Source organism: Aspergillus pseudonomiae (genome assembly GCF_009193645.1).
Source record: "Aspergillus pseudonomiae strain CBS 119388 unplaced genomic scaffold BDV37scaffold_59, whole genome shotgun sequence".
Taxonomy (NCBI): domain Eukaryota; kingdom Fungi; phylum Ascomycota; class Eurotiomycetes; order Eurotiales; family Aspergillaceae; genus Aspergillus; species Aspergillus pseudonomiae.
In genome coordinates this window covers 148409-165364 of record NW_022476051.1, presented here as the reverse complement: position 1 = coordinate 165364, position 16956 = coordinate 148409, and the positions used below count along the sequence as shown (strand labels likewise).

The 16956-nt window shown below is 47.4% G+C and overlaps 5 protein-coding genes across 5 annotated transcripts; 2 read left to right on the top strand and 3 right to left on the bottom strand.

The window, feature by feature from the left end:
* The first annotated feature begins 2347 nt into the window (after nucleotides 1–2347).
* On the top strand, nucleotides 2348–4210 carry gpaB (guanine nucleotide-binding protein subunit alpha gpaB). The gene is made up of 7 exons (XM_032079332.1): nucleotides 2348–2594; nucleotides 2663–2853; nucleotides 2926–3271; nucleotides 3332–3460; nucleotides 3513–3642; nucleotides 3696–3934; nucleotides 4008–4210. Exons 2-7 carry the CDS (start codon nucleotides 2730–2732, stop codon nucleotides 4105–4107), a joined length of 1068 nt encoding a protein of 355 aa, XP_031939134.1. The 5' UTR covers nucleotides 2348–2594; nucleotides 2663–2729; the 3' UTR covers nucleotides 4108–4210.
* A 1853-nt stretch (nucleotides 4211–6063) lies between these two features.
* glpV (glycogen phosphorylase) lies at nucleotides 6064–9497 on the top strand (the record flags this gene model as incomplete). The annotated part of the gene is made up of 5 exons (XM_032089984.1): nucleotides 6064–6236; nucleotides 6468–6529; nucleotides 6756–6833; nucleotides 6896–8661; nucleotides 8733–9497. 5 exons carry the CDS (start codon nucleotides 6064–6066, stop codon nucleotides 9138–9140), a joined length of 2487 nt encoding a protein of 828 aa, XP_031939133.1. The 3' UTR covers nucleotides 9141–9497.
* Nucleotides 9498–9815: 318 nt separating this feature from the next.
* On the bottom strand, nucleotides 9816–12144 carry BDV37DRAFT_285362 (ATP-binding cassette long-chain fatty acid transporter PXA2; the record flags this gene model as incomplete). Its single annotated transcript, XM_032087710.1, has 4 exons — nucleotides 9816–9894; nucleotides 9972–10869; nucleotides 10924–11560; nucleotides 11635–12144. 4 exons carry the CDS (start codon nucleotides 12142–12144, stop codon nucleotides 9816–9818), a joined length of 2124 nt encoding a protein of 707 aa, XP_031939132.1.
* Nucleotides 12145–12804: 660 nt separating this feature from the next.
* Nucleotides 12805–14390, bottom strand: BDV37DRAFT_273388 (uncharacterized protein; the record flags this gene model as incomplete). The annotated part of the gene is made up of 7 exons (XM_032085046.1): nucleotides 12805–12971; nucleotides 13033–13129; nucleotides 13183–13289; nucleotides 13352–13795; nucleotides 13859–14165; nucleotides 14232–14303; nucleotides 14337–14390. The coding sequence occupies 7 exons, from the start codon at nucleotides 14388–14390 to the stop codon at nucleotides 12805–12807; spliced, it is 1248 nt and encodes a 415-aa protein (XP_031939131.1).
* A 376-nt stretch (nucleotides 14391–14766) lies between these two features.
* On the bottom strand, nucleotides 14767–16823 carry BDV37DRAFT_254025 (uncharacterized protein). Its single transcript, XM_032082605.1, has one exon. The coding sequence runs from the start codon at nucleotides 16796–16798 to the stop codon at nucleotides 15083–15085; it is 1716 nt and encodes a 571-aa protein (XP_031939130.1). The 5' UTR covers nucleotides 16799–16823; the 3' UTR covers nucleotides 14767–15082.
* Nucleotides 16824–16956: the final 133 nt, after the last annotated feature.

Genomic DNA, 16956 nt, shown 5'->3' with positions numbered 1-16956 from the left:
CACATAAACTGCTTCCTGCCCATCCAAAACAAAAATGGAAAAGGTTCCGGCGAGAACAAAAAAAAAAAAGAGAGAGAGAGAGAATCCTTTAAGGGGATAATACAACTTTGATCGTCCAATAATCATATAAAAATCACAAAATATATTCTCCCATAGTACTATTGAAGTAGATCGCGATCTAGTCAGATTTGTCATATTATCACACAACTTAATCGGGGTTATATATATATCTCACTTTCTTTGAAGCATCACCCCCTTCCCAGGTTGCTTGATCTGTACCCAGCATATTGGATAACCCCAGAGCCATCATCGGGAATTGATTGAGGCTCGCCTCCAATCATCAATGACCAGAATTCCGATAGTCCACTGCAGTCTACCAAGTACTCCGTATATGGCGGAATAAATACACACGTCTCTTTTCGCTGTCTCCCAATTGAAGTAACAATTAAGGTCTGAAGAATGCCCCTTTTCTTGACGATTCTCGACATGTGTGAGCTCATCTATATGTATCTACATGTACATGCAAGGTGTCGCTAGGAGGACAATATAAGTTAACGCTACTGTGGGTAAAGAACATTGCATAACGCACAAGGTTATTCGGGTTCAAAAGTAAATCTATTCCAAATCCCTCTTTGTCCCGAAAAGGCGCCATCCCTTCGTGTTACGCCTAATCGGTATATTTGTGGCTTGTCACTTACACTGAATGCGCTCCATAGTCCGACCTTGTGTGCTCTGTCCTTTTAGTAGGACGACCTACTGTAAGTTAGGTGTGTTTAAGAGGAATTATCTCGCGAATCCTATGAAATTTGGTACGCTACCTGTACTTTCACCGTCGTCGGGGTTATAGGTCAATTCTCCAATCAGCATATAGTGGGACATAGCCCCAGTCATGACATTCCCTTAGAGGAAGTGTGCCCTGCGCCTTCCGTGGCTATGTATGTATGGACAAATGGTCCGTTCACTGGGTGGAGCGGATACTTAAAAGCACAGGAGTACAGCATGCCATTGTGTTGAGTTGGACAGGAACTGAAGTAGACAGGTGGAGAAATATTATTTTAAAACAATAGTATTTATTTTTCTCTCCTTTGGCCTGCAAATTGGTTTTGTCAACAACAGCCAGGGGTGAGAAAGGGAGCGGACAGGTCGGAGGACAAGTGAAAATCATGGATGGTGGCGTCCGCCAATCCCTGGGCAAAAAAATACCTGCCTGACTTTCCCGTCAATGGATTCAGTAATCGCCGTTCGAATGATATGTTACTAAGATAATATCATAATTTTTTTTATATATTTTTTTTGTCAAAAAAAAAAAAAAAAAAAAAAAAAAACTCATGTCAGTTGCTTATCACAATCCAACAGGGAGGTTAACTATGTAGGTAAGTATGTAAGTATGCACTGTGCTTTTTTTATAGAACGTACATATATCCTGACATGAATTACCGCCAGAATGGTACCTCGAGATCACATTGAGGTGGGACACAAGGGACGATGCTTGGTATATGTCGCAAGATGGAGATTGAAACACAATAATATTACCCACGGACCCTTATAATACCGTGAAGGAAGAGGTTCCTATGAACGAGTAACACCCTGAGAATGGGCCATCATTACCTAAGCTCCTAGCTCAATGAATGAAAATGGAGGTATCTTAGCGTCGAATCCTGGGCTCCTTTCCCCCCATAATTACCGTCACAACCCTTCATCTTAGTCTTGTCCCATGCCATCCCACCGCCTCAAATCTTTGTCGGTAAGCTTCGCCGGTCCACGTTTTACCACTTATCCACTTATTCCCGTGGGTAGAAGGTACGATCTAATACTCTGTAAGGTAAAGTCGGTAATACGGGGACTCCTCTCTTTTCTGCCATCTCCACTCCCCATCTGTCTATAATGACGATTAGGGAACATCCGCCCATTGAGAATTACCATCTGTCTCAACCACCCCAAGCAACTGTTCATCGTCATAAAAACAGCAGCAGTATCTCATTCCTACGATCCTTTCTTTTCCTCTTCCCTTCCGTCTACTCTCTTTTCATGACTTGATCAACATTCTCCTATACGTTCGCTTTCTGATTCTTTCCTCGTTTTTCTTACCCCGGTTCCCTTTATTCTATTTTTTTTCTTGCCTCCCTGACCGAACGGGGGTGATTACTTTAGTATTGCTTACATTATCTCACTCGAGATCCGTCCACTTTTCCCACATCATCCCCCGATCGACCTTTGCTACCCTTTTTTAGCGTCGGCTCGTCAGTCTCACACGTCTTCTTGCTCCGCAGTTAATCCAGTCGCCCCTCATCCTAACTCAACTTATTAACCCAGACATATTGAGTACGATCAAGGCGCTTGGACTTCTGCTTCCTTTCCACCGGTGCCCTCCATCGCCCTAGTTTCACCTCCTGCGTCACGAGCATCTGATCTCCGCCCCCGGGATCTCGCAGTCGCTCAGGCCTTCATCCGAGACCAGCTGTACCGCTGCTAACTGTGCGCCGCCGCCCTCGATCCCTAGTCACGCCTCCTATCGTCGATCGCGAATATTATTATCGTCTCCTTTCTCGTCTATTTTAAATCATTAATTGATCCTTAGTCACCCCATTGCCTCGGTATTCCTTCTTAGCTCTAGGGGAGCCGATTGGTGACGACTAACCCGAAGGTGTCGGGGCCGTGTTAGGTTGATGCCGTTCACTTCCGCAGGCAGCTCATGGTTTAGTCGTTCGCTGTCTAGAATATAATCCGAAATGGGTTCGTGTGTAAGCTCAGAGCAGGGTGACCCTGAGCAAAAGAAGAGGAGCCAGGCCATCGATCGCAAGCTGGAGGAGGATTCCAGGCGATTACGGCGAGAGTGCAAGATTCTACTGCTTGGTACGTTCGGGGTGTTCTTTTTTAGCATGGCGTTCCTTTTCGTGTCTGACTGCGATGTTTTTCCTGAACCAGGGTCCGGAGAAAGTGGGAAGTCGACGATTGTCAAACAAATGAAGATCATTCATCAAAATGGCTACACAGTGGAAGAGCTGGCGTTGTATCGCCTGACGGTCTGCAAGAATCTCCTAGATTGCGCCAAGTCCCTTGTAGGAGCCTATCACCAGTTCTCCCTCGAGCCCTCGAGCCAAAAAGTCCGTGACTACGTACAATACATTTCAGACTACAATATCGACCCCGACCCACACACAACGTTGGATGTGAAGGTAGGGGAGGCAATAACGTATATCTGGAATGATCCGTGCACATCCACAGTATTGGAACACCAGAACGAGTTCTACTTGATGGACTCTGCTCCATAGTAAGCTCTATCACTTCCTAGGTTGTACGGAAATAAGATGCACTGACAGCACCCCGCTAGCTTTTTTGAGGAAGCAAAGCGAATCGCATCTGCAGATTTCATACCCAACGTAAATGATGTGCTTCGCGCCCGAACGAAGACTACCGGTATCTATGAAACTAGGTTTACGATGGGCCAGCTGAGCATACAGTATGAGAACCCACCCTGTCTATACCTGGGACGTCGCTTACACGTTGTACAGCATGTTTGATGTGGGTGGCCAGCGCAGCGAGCGAAAGAAGTGGATCCATTGTTTCGAGAATGTCACCTCCATCATATTCTGTGTGGCATTGAGCGAGTACGACCAAGTGCTTTTGGAAGAGAGTAATCAGGTAAGCGTTGTCGCATATCAATCGCCAGGCTTGCTACTGACCTTGTTGCAAAGAATCGAATGATGGAGAGTCTGGTGTTGTTCGATTCTGTAGTTAACTCTCGATGGTTCATGCGAACGAGTATAATCCTGTTCCTGAATAAGGTCGATCTGTTCCGCCAAAAGCTCCCTCGGTCACCCTTGAGCAATTACTTTCCTGATTACTCCGGCGGTAATGACGTGAACCGCGCTGCCAAATATCTATTATGGAGGTTCAACCAAGTTAACCGAGCACACCTGAACCTCTACCCCCAGTGAGCGCCCCGCAGATTCCCAATGAAAATGCTCTGTACTGGGACATGCAACTGACTTTCCTTTTCATATCAGCTTAACACAAGCCACCGATACAACCAACATCCGCTTAGTATTCGCTGCGGTAAAGGAAACGATTCTACAAAATGCTTTGAAGGATTCAGGTATCTTGTAGATTTGAATGCTCTGTGTGCAGGCATCTCGAGTTGGACAAATCGCGATTTCTGGGCCTGTTGAGTTGCCGAGTGACCGAGCTACGTGTGCTTCCGACAGCTATGACGCTCTTTCTATCCTATTTTCCTTGTCATTCACCCCCCGATACTCCCTTGTGTTTTGTGGATAGGCATCGGCGTTAACGGTGCTAGTCTTTTCAGTTTCATATGCTAGGCGCTTGGTTGGATCATAGTCATTGGGACTTTGCGGCATGGAGTCGTCTCTATCTTGGTTCTCATTTTTATCCATCTATTTTATCTTTTTTTTTTTTTTTTGAGAGGGGTATGATTTTTTTGGGGTGGCTTATTTATCTGCATCATTTTAGTATCGATTGGCCTGGCCCTTTTCCTTGGCCTGGATTTCTATGAGCTTCTTGTTTCAAAGTGAAAAGTTGTTGGCCTCAGCACTACTTGCATATAATTTGTGCCAGGGTCCTTGATATCCTCTCCCATCTCGAGATCTTCCCTTCTTACTTTATTTCCCCTTCTGTTTGTCCCTTTCCCTTGTTGGTCCAACTCACCTTGTGCATCGAATAGCGGTCCCTTGACTCCTGGGGCGGCTGGCTTGCAATCTTTTCGACTTATACCATTCCGTTTCCAGCGCTCTAATGTGTTTTAGTACTTGGTTCTTTCACTTTACCGCATCTCTTTTGTTGAGTAATTTTTGGTGTTTGGATGTGTCCATGTTCCCCGATGACCACACAGCATTGCGACTAATCAATCTCTCGAAGATGGAGCTGACCACACGGGGCCGTGCGGCACATCCGACCCATGGTTCTGCTTTCGCCCTTAACTATTGGGTCGAATATGGTAGAACGCCCAGACACGATAGAATCAAAGAATCAGCCGGCATCAAGCACCAAAGGATTGGGCGGGATTTCGTGAATAATATTATGCGAAGTTCATATAATCACAAGCGTTTCTTATGGGGTAGCCTCTGAACCATCCTGTGTCAGGAAAAGTTAGGACAAATTAAATACATGCGTCAGTGTGGGTCAGCGAGAGATTGCAGTAGGGCCTGGGCCTTGATTCCGTGAGGAGTATATGCTAGTCGTAGTAGGGTCATGACAGTGCACATACATGCAGGAGGTCGGATGAGTACCGCACGGACGGTGATGATAGGAGCTGTGAAGCTACGACTGACCTTACTAGTAGTACTCCATAGGTGGTTGGCTGGTTGATAGGCATAATTAGGGTTGCTTTCTCTCCCCCGCAGTGTCCATCCGATGGTGTTTGCGTCATTACTTTCCCGAACCGCCTCCAGAGATTTAAACATCACTTCGACTGGACGGGAATATCAATTGTCCCCCACGAGAGTATATCTTTACCATCAACACACTTCCATTCTATATACAGAGATGCATATATGTATCTCTGGATCTCTGGATCAGTTGTCCACACGGTGACACGACAGAAAAATGAAGGACCACTCCGGATAACCCGTGGACCTCAATGGCACGACCAACAGAACCGACTGGTCTAGACAACCCTCCCAATGGGTGGCGTAGGTTACTATCTGGAAGGGATTGAAACCGGTTCCTAGCTTGCAACAGACTGGGACCAACCTAATGCGATCACTATTCCCAATCTCGCGCTAGGATCGTCCCTTGATAAATGTCAACTACTGATTATTATTGATGGTGGTGCCATTGCGAGGTCTCGTCACGGGGTGTGCTTGCAGTTCGACAACAAACCGAAGCTCTGACCTCTCCTTCCCCTCTTCCCTGGTCTCATTGTCTGCTGCCACCCCTCCATCCATCCTTTCTCCTCTTCTTAAGTTGCCTGGGTAGCGCTTCATTCCCCGCCCTCTCCCTTTCATCAATTGCCATCTCTCAAATTGCCCGCTGCTCATTCACCTTGATCCTGTCATACCTTCCAAGCCCCTCTCCTTCCCCTATCATCTTGCTCCCTGAGAAACCATGTCTGAAGCACGTCGGGAGAGGAAACCATCTGTCGGTGCTCCTGTATCAGAGCTACAGGGTCCTATTGGCCCTGGCTTTAGCCGCCCAAAACACAAACGGACTTATACTGGCTTGGCGCCAGCAGAAATTAAAAGTGTTGAGGCCAGCATCCCTGAGCCACTGAGGGAAGCGTAAGTGGCATGTGTACCATGGTTGACTGGTCTTGACTGATTAGACTTCGTGTGTAGCTGGAGAAAGCATGTAAGACGGACATACTGACTGTCATCCGAGGTTGTGGTCCTCTTCCGTACTAAATCATGTTGGCTGCAGTCTGTCAGTGGATTTACGACCCAAGATGAGTTTGAAGTATGCGAGACTCTGATAAGGTACATACATGAAAACAACTCCTAACCGCGCTATAGCAAGAGCTGGTCCGCCACGTCGAGACTACCTTGGCTCGTTCGCTCCACAATTGTGATGAGCTGTATGTTCATGTAGTCCCATGCATCCTTCCAGATCCCCAAATGACAACAACAACAGTGCTGCATACTCGGGAACTGCCCTTGCGTTCCGTGACCGCCTGATCATCGATTGGAATAAGACTCAGCAGCGGCAAAGCTCTGCAGATCAGAAGAGGGTATACTGTAAGTGTGCTCTGAAATGTCCTTAGGTCTGCTGCATCCATGGATGCAATGCTAATTTGCTACTAGACCTCTCTCTTGAGTTCCTTATGGGTCGAGCGTTGGACAATGCTATGCTCAATGTCGGCATGAAGGACGCGGCTAGGGGTAGGCGATGACCTGAATATACAAGCTCAAGATAACAACAAATCGCTAACTGCATAGTTAAGATGGCTTGAAGAATCTCGGCTTCCGGATCGAGGATGTCATCGACCAAGAACATGATGCCGCCCTCGGAAACGGAGGCTTAGGGCGTCTAGCAGCATGCTTTCTTGATAGTCTGGCGACACTGAACTACCCCGCCTGGGGATACGGCCTGCGTTACAGATACGGAATCTTCAAACAAGAGATCGTGGATGGATACCAAGTTGAGGTTCCTGACTATTGGCTCGATTTCAACCCCTGGGAATTTCCTCGGCATGAGATTGCTGTCGATATCCAGTTTTATGGCTGGGTGAGGAAATATCAAGATGAGAACGGTAAGACGGTCCATTCGTGGCAAGACGGTGAAACTGTCCAGGCAGTAGCGTATGACGTACCTATTCCTGGCTATGGAACTTCTACCACGAACAATCTTCGATTATGGTCAAGCAAAGCGAGCAGCGGGGAATTTGATTTTCAGAAGTTCAATGCCGGAGATTATGAGAATGCCGTGGCGGAACAGCAGCGCGCAGAAACGATCTCCGCGGTGCTCTATCCAAATGATAACCTTGAAAGGGGCAAGGAGCTCAGGCTGAAGCAGCAGTACTTCTGGTGTGCTGCGTCGCTGCATGATATCGTTCGAAGATTCAAGAAGACGAAGCGAGCTTGGGGAGAATTTCCCGATCAGATAGCAATCCAACTGAACGATACACATCCGACACTGGCTATAGTCGAGTTGCAACGCATCCTGGTTGATCTGGAAGGTCTCACCTGGGATGAGGCCTGGAAAATAGTGACCAATACTTTTGGGTATACCAACCATACAGTGCTGCCAGAAGCGCTGGAGAAATGGTCTGTCCCTCTAGTGCAAAAGCTGCTCCCACGACACCTGCAGATTATCTTTGATATCAACTTGTTCTTCCTACAGACGGTAGAGAAGAAATTCCCCAACGACAGAGACTTACTGTCGCGGGTGTCAATCATCGAAGAATCACACCCCAAGATGATCCGGATGGCTCATATTGCAATTATCGGATCCCACAAAGTTAATGGTGTCGCCGAACTCCACTCCGACTTGTTACAGACAACGCTCTTCAAAGACTTTGTCCAGATTTATGGACCTGATAAGTTCACCAATGTCACCAACGGGATCACTCCGCGCCGCTGGCTGCACCAGGCCAACCCGCGGTTATCGGACCTAATCGCCACAAAGCTTGGTGGATACCATTTCCTGACAGACTTAGCGCTTTTAGATAGGCTCGAAGCCTTCGTCGATGACAAAAACTTTCGAACAGAGTGGGCAGAAATCAAGACCGCGAACAAAATCCGTCTTGCTAAGCATATCAAAGACGCTACCGGCTATAGTGTCAACCCCAACGCCTTGTTTGACATCCAGGTAAAGCGTATCCATGAATATAAGCGCCAGCAACTCAATATCTTCGGTGTGATTCATCGCTATCTGACTATTAAGTCCATGTCTCCGGAGGAAAGAAAGAAAGTCTTGCCGCGAGTATCCATTATTGGTGGCAAGGCAGCCCCGGGGTACTGGATGGCCAAAACTGTCATCCATCTTGTCAACAATGTCGCATCAGTCGTAAACAATGACCCGGAAATCGGCGATCTTTTGAAGGTAATATTTATTCAGGACTATAACGTTAGCAAGGCAGAAATAATTTGTCCTGCTTCGGACATAAGCGAGCATATCTCAACCGCTGGTACTGAAGGTAGTGGTACCAGTAACATGAAGTTTGTACTTAATGGTGGCCTTATCATTGGAACCTGTGATGGAGCCAACGTATGTTTGACCCCGGCGTCCATCTCTCTACAGCTGACCCTTGTGATTGACTTATTGTGACTCTTGTTTAGATCGAAATCACTCGCGAGATCGGCGAACAAAACATTTTCCTCTTTGGAAATCTAGCTGAAGATGTCGAGGAACTACGTCACCGCCACTACTACGGTGACTTCCAACTCGACCCTCAGCTTGCCAAGGTGTTCGATGCCATCCGAAGTGGCACATTCGGCGATGCTGGCGACTTCTCTGCACTTATTGCATCCATTGAGGAGCACGGTGACTACTATCTTGTATCCGACGATTTTAACTCGTACATAACCACTCAGGGAATGGTCGACGAGGCATTCCGGAACCAAGATGAGTGGATAGCCAAGTCTATTACCAGTGTTGCACGCATGGGCTTCTTCTCCACGGACCGGGTCATCAACGAATATGCGGATGGAATCTGGAATGTAGAGCCTCTTACTGTGAAAGACTGATCGAGGGCGTACGTTCAATCCAGACATAACTGCAATTTTTTTTCTTTACTTTCCCCCATTCTTCCAGTATATCTCGGTTTTGAGGTTCAAGTCTCTAATGCACCTAAACCCCTGCCTGTGACTTGCGTCAGTTCTAATTATAATTATTGAGCAATCATAAGTGTTCAAGATGGGAATGACGACCAAACAGTTTCTGCATACAAATTGTTACCGTTATGTGACTGTTAGCTGCATACGTGCATTAGCACAGTATGCTTCTATTTGATTCTTACTCTCTTTGCCACTAAGCTTCTTCTTCACTGGTGCCTATCAGTACTCCGTCAGAGCAACACGCATGTATGTAGAGACAACGAGGAGAGAAATGCCCACTGTGATGACGACTTTACTAGAATGATTGGATGACTGCACCTATAGTTCTCTTCTAATCTCCTCTCCTCATTTGGTCCACTAGATCGTGAACAAACTAGCGCGAACTGCAAGTATCTATGAAACAAATCACACCATAGACAACGATGCCAATCGTCACTAAACGTACACCTGTACATTCGCTTAATTGCTCAACACAGAAAAAAACATGCTTCATGTATCATGTCTCGGGTGAAGGGTATGAAATGCGTGATTCGGAAAGATCCAAGAACAAGGTCCAACAGTATATGGATGAGATGGAAGATTTGCTTAGGAGGCACTTAGTTCAGCCATGCGCCGTTGCAGTTCTGGAACGGCTCGGAGGTGAAGATCCAGCTCTTCTTTCTCACTATAAGCACCGTGTTAGTCTCGGTGTTATACAGCTATTGGGAGCATCGGTAATAGTCAAGGATAGGTGCAGCTTACTCTTCTAGTTTCAGTCGCCGTTCCCAGTCTAGCCCTGTGAAGATGTAGCCTCCTTGGCCGTCGAACTGCAGGATTTTCTTGTGATATTTCCAGAGACTGCGGCGGTGGGATACGGTCATCAGGGTTGTGCCTAACCGCTTGGCAGTCTCGTACATGACCCGCTCGATCTCCATAGTAACCGATGAAGTACATTCATCGAGAATGGCGAATTTGGGTCGATGGTAGAACAGTCTTGCCATGGCGATGCGCTGTTGGAGTCCACCGGAGAGTACGTCACGCCATTCTTCCTCTGCGTCCCAGCCGTTGGGGCGGTCAACGACTGATGCGATTTCGACGATGGAGAGGATATCATAAAGATCATCGTCCGTAATGCCCTTGGCACGCATTTCGCGAAGACCATCTGGGTAGATGACTTGCTGGCGAAGGGTTCCGCGAGACAAGTAGGGTCGTTGCGGAATATAAAAGATCTCATCGAATCGAGGTTTCTTTACCTTACCCCCGTAGACAGGCCATAGACCACCTAGGATCCGAAACAGAGATGACTTGCCGCATCCGTTCGGGCCGACAATTAATAGATGATCACCGGGGTGCACTGTAAATGACAGCTTCCGCACTAAAACATCCCCGTTAGGCGAGACGATCGGGACATCGGTGAATTCAATCGAGTCGCTCTCCTCGACCTCTCCCCGACCAGACAAAACAGCTGCATTCTCCTCGGTTGATGCAGAAGACACCAGCTTCTTCTCAAAGCGCCCAGCTAAGAGGTCGTCCATGACCTCCAGCAACGATGAGACACGGGCTGTGTAGCCGGCTAATTCAGAGATCTCTTTGTATGAGAACATCAAGCGACCAAAGGCATCGGAAGAGGAAAGCAACATCCTCCTATTCGTGACAAAACCTAGTTAATGTGGTGTTAGCTCAGTATCACATATCAGCCTGAGTCCCTACATACTCTCTGTACGGTCACCCATGGTCTGAGTGATTTGACCGGGAATTCTGAAGAAAACTGGGATACTGCACAGGATTAATCCCAGAGCTCCCCAGAAATACTTGATGACAAAGTCCTCCATAAAGCCGTGGTATAAGCGTCTCCGCAAAATGCGATTCACGTGCTTGATTAATGTGAAATAGCCTTTGTCTAGAGTATCCTTCTCCGCCTCGTGGCCGTGATATAGGGCAATCTCTTCACTATAGTCGATCAACCTGGAGTGGAGGAAACGGAATTCTCCTTCTAAGCGGGCTTCGTCGGCAACGTATTTTCCGAATGGCGGTGTTAGCGCACGCATGACGTTAGCTGACAATTGAACCAACAGGCTCATAATAAAGAGGCCTTCGCCGCCCACACTCTTCGAGAGGGAATAATTATAGATCGCCATGTCCAGGATTGGTTTGGCTAGGTTGGAATATAGCTCAGCTAGACTGTCGGAAAACCGAGACACATCTACCGTGATAAGTTGATCGGGGTTTTTAACTCGGTCATCCAGCGCAGAGATCGCGTAGAATGTCATGTTGCTCAAGTACTTGTCATGGATGTAATCTGTTAAGCGCTTCCTGTAACTGAGGGCAAGTTTACATTGGTGATAAGAAAGCTAGAAAGGTTAAATGATGTTAGCTGGTGCAGTTCACTGGCCTGAGAGCTGACCAGAACCAGCGCACGACATACCATGGAATTCGTGAAAGTTGCTGGTATGGCAACAATCATCCACCACACAAGACCCAGTAGGAAGTCCTTCCCCTTCCCTCTCACTAAATTACTGACCAGTCTCCCATCTAGTTCTGCGACATATAAACTGAGTAATGTTCGAAGTACTAGGAAGACACTGTGGCCAGCCAGCAACCGTAGCTCTTTGCTCCGCCAGCTGGGGACCACAATTTTCAGTAACCGAAGTAGATTTCGAAAGAATTCGCGGTTGACCCCAACTTTCTTCCGCGGTCGGTCTCCGCCATCCCCGATACTGCTGGTCCCTGGACGTCGTCGCAGCTCCACTTGTTGCTGGGAAGCGGCTTTCTGTTCGGAGATGGCATTATGGATGCGTTTTGCTAACGCCGCAAAGAGGGCCAAATACACTGTGCGAGAAATCCCAGTGCGGTGTCGCAGGTACAAGGCAGATAGACTCGAGAGGATTTGCCGAACCGATCGTTCGGGAGGAAGCAGTTTCGACTGAGCGGCCATCGCGACGGGAGGAAGAAGCCGCGCGCAAGACAGGCAGAATTAAATTTCAGCCAGAGTCAACTTGGGATAACATGGCCATGAAGCGGGATGACTTAGTTGCCGGGAGAAGAATTATGGATAGGGCAAAGAAGGTGGAGGAGAGAGAGAGAGAGAGGGATGATGTGAAGAGAGCAAGACGAGCCCCGTTGGGGGGGATGACATGTGAACGGATCATCCCCCGACTTTCTGGGGAAGCCGAGGAATCTCTGGTTCCGTACGGTACGTACGGTATGGAAATCAGGGGAGATCACTCCGTTCGGGTATGAGTACACTTGCATGTCACTCAGGTAACGATCGCAATTGTTGGTGTAAAACTACCGTTTAATTTAGTTAAATATAATGTGATGTGTAAAGGGTAAAATAAACTCCATTATATAGTCAATAAGATAAGAGAAAAGAGCAAAAAGGAAAAGGTATGACACGAGCGGGACTCGACCACACGTCTCGTGACTCGCGACACTCGAGCTGTGCTTGGACAAGCAGCACCTTTAACCGTTTGTTCTAAAGTATGGCTAGAATCTTTGTTTACAACTTCTACCACCACCACCACAATGGCTTTTGCTCTGCTACCCTCCCCCACTCTCGTGATGATCTAGAATCTCTGACATATCTACGCCAAAGCTATGCTAATTTTGTGCTGGGAAACTCTCCATCGGAATGAATCCAGCCCCAGGCCTCTCGAAGCTGTACCTGTGCCTTGGTAGTTGATAAGGCGTGGGTCTCTTCGGTCGTGGTCAAGATCCCAAGTAGCGCTTCTTGCTCTAAACGATCCGTTATCCGATCTCCACCTGGTCTCAAGCATTAGTATAGAACTATGCATACAGTTCTCTCACTAAACAGGTGGCTTACACATCGAAACTCCCATGCATGCCGTGATAAGGGCAGGCGCTGTTTTATTCGACCGAGCAATGCCACAGAGTATAAACATGCTTTCTTTGATTTCGGCCTGAGAGTATGAGTGAACGTCGCAAATTATTCTTGGATTGGTACATTCCATACCTCTCTTCGTCCGACTGCTGCTCGCCTACCCGGCCCTAGACGGGGGACTCTGGGGTCGAATGCAGTAAGTAGAATCCTCGCAAGGTGCCAGTGTTGAATGGCAGTCACTATGAATATACGCCGTGTTAGCCCCTGACTGCTCCCAAGCGCAAAAGCTGTTGGCTTATACCGATGCAATCATCCAAGAACCACAATTCTGGAAACACCTCGTCCTTCGACCTATCTGGCTGTCGAAGATAAATCGGATTGAATGTCGGTGGTGCCATTCGATTCCACCCTTGATTATAATCCCAGAGCTGTTCATATTCCTTCATCGTATGGCTCCTCTCGTCGTAACAGTACATCAGCGTGTGAGCACAGTGCAGAATGACTCGATTGGCCCATGTGGGGTCATCTGCTTGGTCGAGTAACCTATAGGTCGAGTGATCACAGCAACTGAGGTCAAATTGGAAGATACGTTGTTTGATGAACGAGGTGTGGAATTCCTGGCGTATACCTACCCAGAATGCAGCCAGCCGGAGGCCACCGTCCCTCACTGCGACTGCGCCCTGAGCGTCCAGAAATACTTGCACTCCTCGCAAGTAAGTCTCATCGTCGACCCCTACAAGGGGTACTGAAGCCCACTAAGTCAGCCACCACTGCCGTCACAAAACGTGTCATTAGTAATGAAACATACAATCGACCTCTTCATAGAAGCGCAGAATTACCGCTGCCGCCAAGAGGTTCTCATCTGCCACTTCGGCGGGATTCCCAGACAAACTCATGAGGTGTGATATGCACAAACTTTGGTACTCTAACGCAGCCTCGTCCCCAAGAAAGGGTAATTTCTTCCCCAAACACAATACCTCATTGGTTCGTAGATACTGACTTCGGCTGAGGTGTCTTGCGGAAGCGGAAAAGATTGCATATAGGAGCGCTGGGCAATTCGCTGCCCGTTGAGGAACAACCTTAGCAAAGTGCTTAGAGGGATCACATGTATCGAACTAGGAGAGATCGTCAGACTCATTTTGGGGAACAGCGACTGGTTCCTCAGCCCTGTAAGCACCCACCCATTGTGCAAGCTCGTCTACGAAATAACGCATTAGACATGCTTCCTGAACGTCTTTCTGTGACCATAGGGACTGAGGTAGATCCTGTGATTCCTGTCCCCGGACTGTCCTCAGGTTCTCTTGTGTAGATCTTGGCTTTGGTAAGCGTTGTTGGGCCATCAGGGTTGGTGTGAGATGACTTGATTTCCTCCGCAAGAACAGTCGAATTGACATTCTAATTTGTTGGAACCCCCCACAACCCCGCATTTTCTGACGGGTGCCGATCTTAGCGTGTGAGGAATCTCTGATTGAACAAGTTTCTAATCGATGGCTGTCGGAAAGATGCACCAACAGCCTGGGCTTCTATCTGGACTTCAATCTTCTGATGGTGGGAGTTAAGGATCGTTGATTATACAACATTCGGGATCGCCTTCCGGCGGTCGGCCTACGGCTTGCTATGGTTATATATATAAGGCTCATTGACTCGGGCCCACGATACCAGTAATTTAATCTCCTCGCACAATAGTAGTAGGCTTGCTCTTCGACGTTCCCCTATCGCGATGCGGTACCTTGCCCTAACTCGCGCGGTTGGCCTCAACCGCCTCAAAAGTTGCTTTGTTAATTCAACTGTGTGAGATATATGACGATCTTATATCCTCCTAAATTCGAAAATGAAAAATCCTCCACGAGATTCTGCTGGAAGCTGGCCTTCTCGTATACATAGCTGAGCTACTTAATTACATCAATAGACTGTTACTGCGAAAATATTTCATGTAGCCTATTTACCCCAAGATCTAAGATATAGTCTAGGTTTTAGGGCATCATGTATGCCATTTTTATTCAACGACAGGCTTGAAGCAGAGCTATATGATTTATAGATCGTCTTCATCAACAAAATTTGAGTCGTCAAAATAATCCGGAGGCCAGACCTTTTGCCCATCAGCTTGGTAAACCGGACCCTCCCTGCTGTAGCCATTATACCATAATGGAACCTTCGCATAATATTTCCCATGTTGCACGGCATCATAGTTATCCCCAAGAACAGCCTTTTCTAGAACGGGTTCATAATGCTTTGCTTGTCGAGGAGAGATATAGACAAACAGCCTCTTGATCCTGCTCGTATGAATCAAGGGTTGGACTATTAAGTGACATGCTTGAATCCACTCATCAACTGACTTATTAGTTATAAAATTTTTGGCTGAATCAATCTGAAGTGATATTGTAAGCTTCGAGAGATCAAGGTTTTGGGCCATTATATCAAGGCCTTTCTTCAAGTCTGCTATGGCTTGGTGGTTGAAGACAGACTGGGGCCAAAAGTCAAGGAAGCCTATAGTGATAGAGCGGAGGTGTGGGCGCGCATAGGACGGAAGTCGGTTAAGGAACTGCGTGGTTATGGTCGGGATTGAAGGTGATTTTTCTAGGGACCATATAACGCACTTGCGGTGGATAGTAGCAATGAAAAAAGTGTTTCTTGAGTAAAATATTGAAGTCGCAATCCGATACATCCTTTTACTGACCAGGAAAAGGGAAAGTGGCAATCTCCAACAGGTACACCCAGTTGCGTAGGCTGCAAGGTAAAAAGAGCAGCAGCAGCCCCAAAGGGAATCTGTGCATGTCTTGCAGCAGTCAAAGGGGGCTAAGCCCCGAATAGGACACCACTCTAGTTGAAATGGAGCCACCAGTTCGGTAAAGGACAGTATATACTCCAAGACTTCATCGGGCAGGTGTGGTGTGGTAGGGTGGCCGGCATCCTGGGGTGTTTTGCAAGTTAACTGAAGGCATATGGATCGGGCTAGAGATGAAATCGACCAGTCTGGGCTCTGGCCGAGACGGATTGAACAGCCACGAAGCAAGGGGAGACATCCTAAAGATTCAACAATGCCCCTCGCAGTTTGAAGGTCCCTAGTATCGCAAATAAAACTTAGATGAAGTGACAGAGGTTGGATATTGTCTGCCAGGATTTGAAGGATACCCTGCCATTCCTGCAGGACTGCCCGGTCTTGTCGAGCCACACTACCTAGTGGTTTATCATGGAGACCATGACTCCGACAAAGGGGATTGCATGCGAACGTGAGTGGGATGGCAGTCCGTCCATATTGAAAGATGCAGGAGCAGTTGTTCAGGATAATAGTAAGGGATCGTAATGAGTGGATTGCATGTCTATTGAGCCTCCGCAATGGGCGTAAGCCCCAGGATCCGCTCCGACTGATCGTGAACTTGTTTTCCGAATACAAAATGGATGATACCTCATCTGATATGGTCCGCGATACATAGAGCAACGGAATAGGTAGTGGTGGGCAGGAGCATCTAGTAACATAATCGTCACCTGCTCCGAGTATGTACCTGCCATCGAACCGTCGCACTTTATAGAAGCATCCATTCTCTTCATATCCTATGTGTTGGCATTTCGGACCATCAAGCTCCGATCCGTTGAACTTAACAGGACAGAAACGAACCAACCCCGATAGAATATAGATATAGCGGCGGAGTGGATATGGAAGATCTAAAAACGATGTCCCTGATGAAGTGGGAGAAGTGTCTGGTATCGATGCGTAGGAGAAGTATGCGTCGATACGACGTTGCGGCATACTATGTATTTAAGCTCACAGGAACATGGATATGACCTTAATAGCCAGGAATTCGGCTTGCAACTAACGGGGGTTTTCAGTAATTGATTAAGATAACCATATACAATGACGTCATATCACAAGAGGCAATCTGACAAGGCAACCCCGCATTTGAGTTC

Excerpts from the sequence above, each read along its gene's own strand:
- BDV37DRAFT_254025 (XM_032082605.1), bottom strand. The coding sequence starts at position 16,798 with ATGCCGCAACGTCGTATCGACGCATACTTCTCCTACGCATCGATACCA.
- gpaB (XM_032079332.1), top strand. The coding sequence starts at position 2,730 with ATGGGTTCGTGTGTAAGCTCAGAGCAGGGTGACCCTGAGCAAAAGAAG. Across the intron at positions 2,854-2,925 it reads GTGCAAGATTCTACTGCTTG|GGTCCGGAGAAAGTGGGAAG; the intron begins GTACGTTCGGGG and ends TTCCTGAACCAG. Across the intron at positions 3,935-4,007 it reads CACCTGAACCTCTACCCCCA|CTTAACACAAGCCACCGATA; the intron begins GTGAGCGCCCCG and ends TTTTCATATCAG.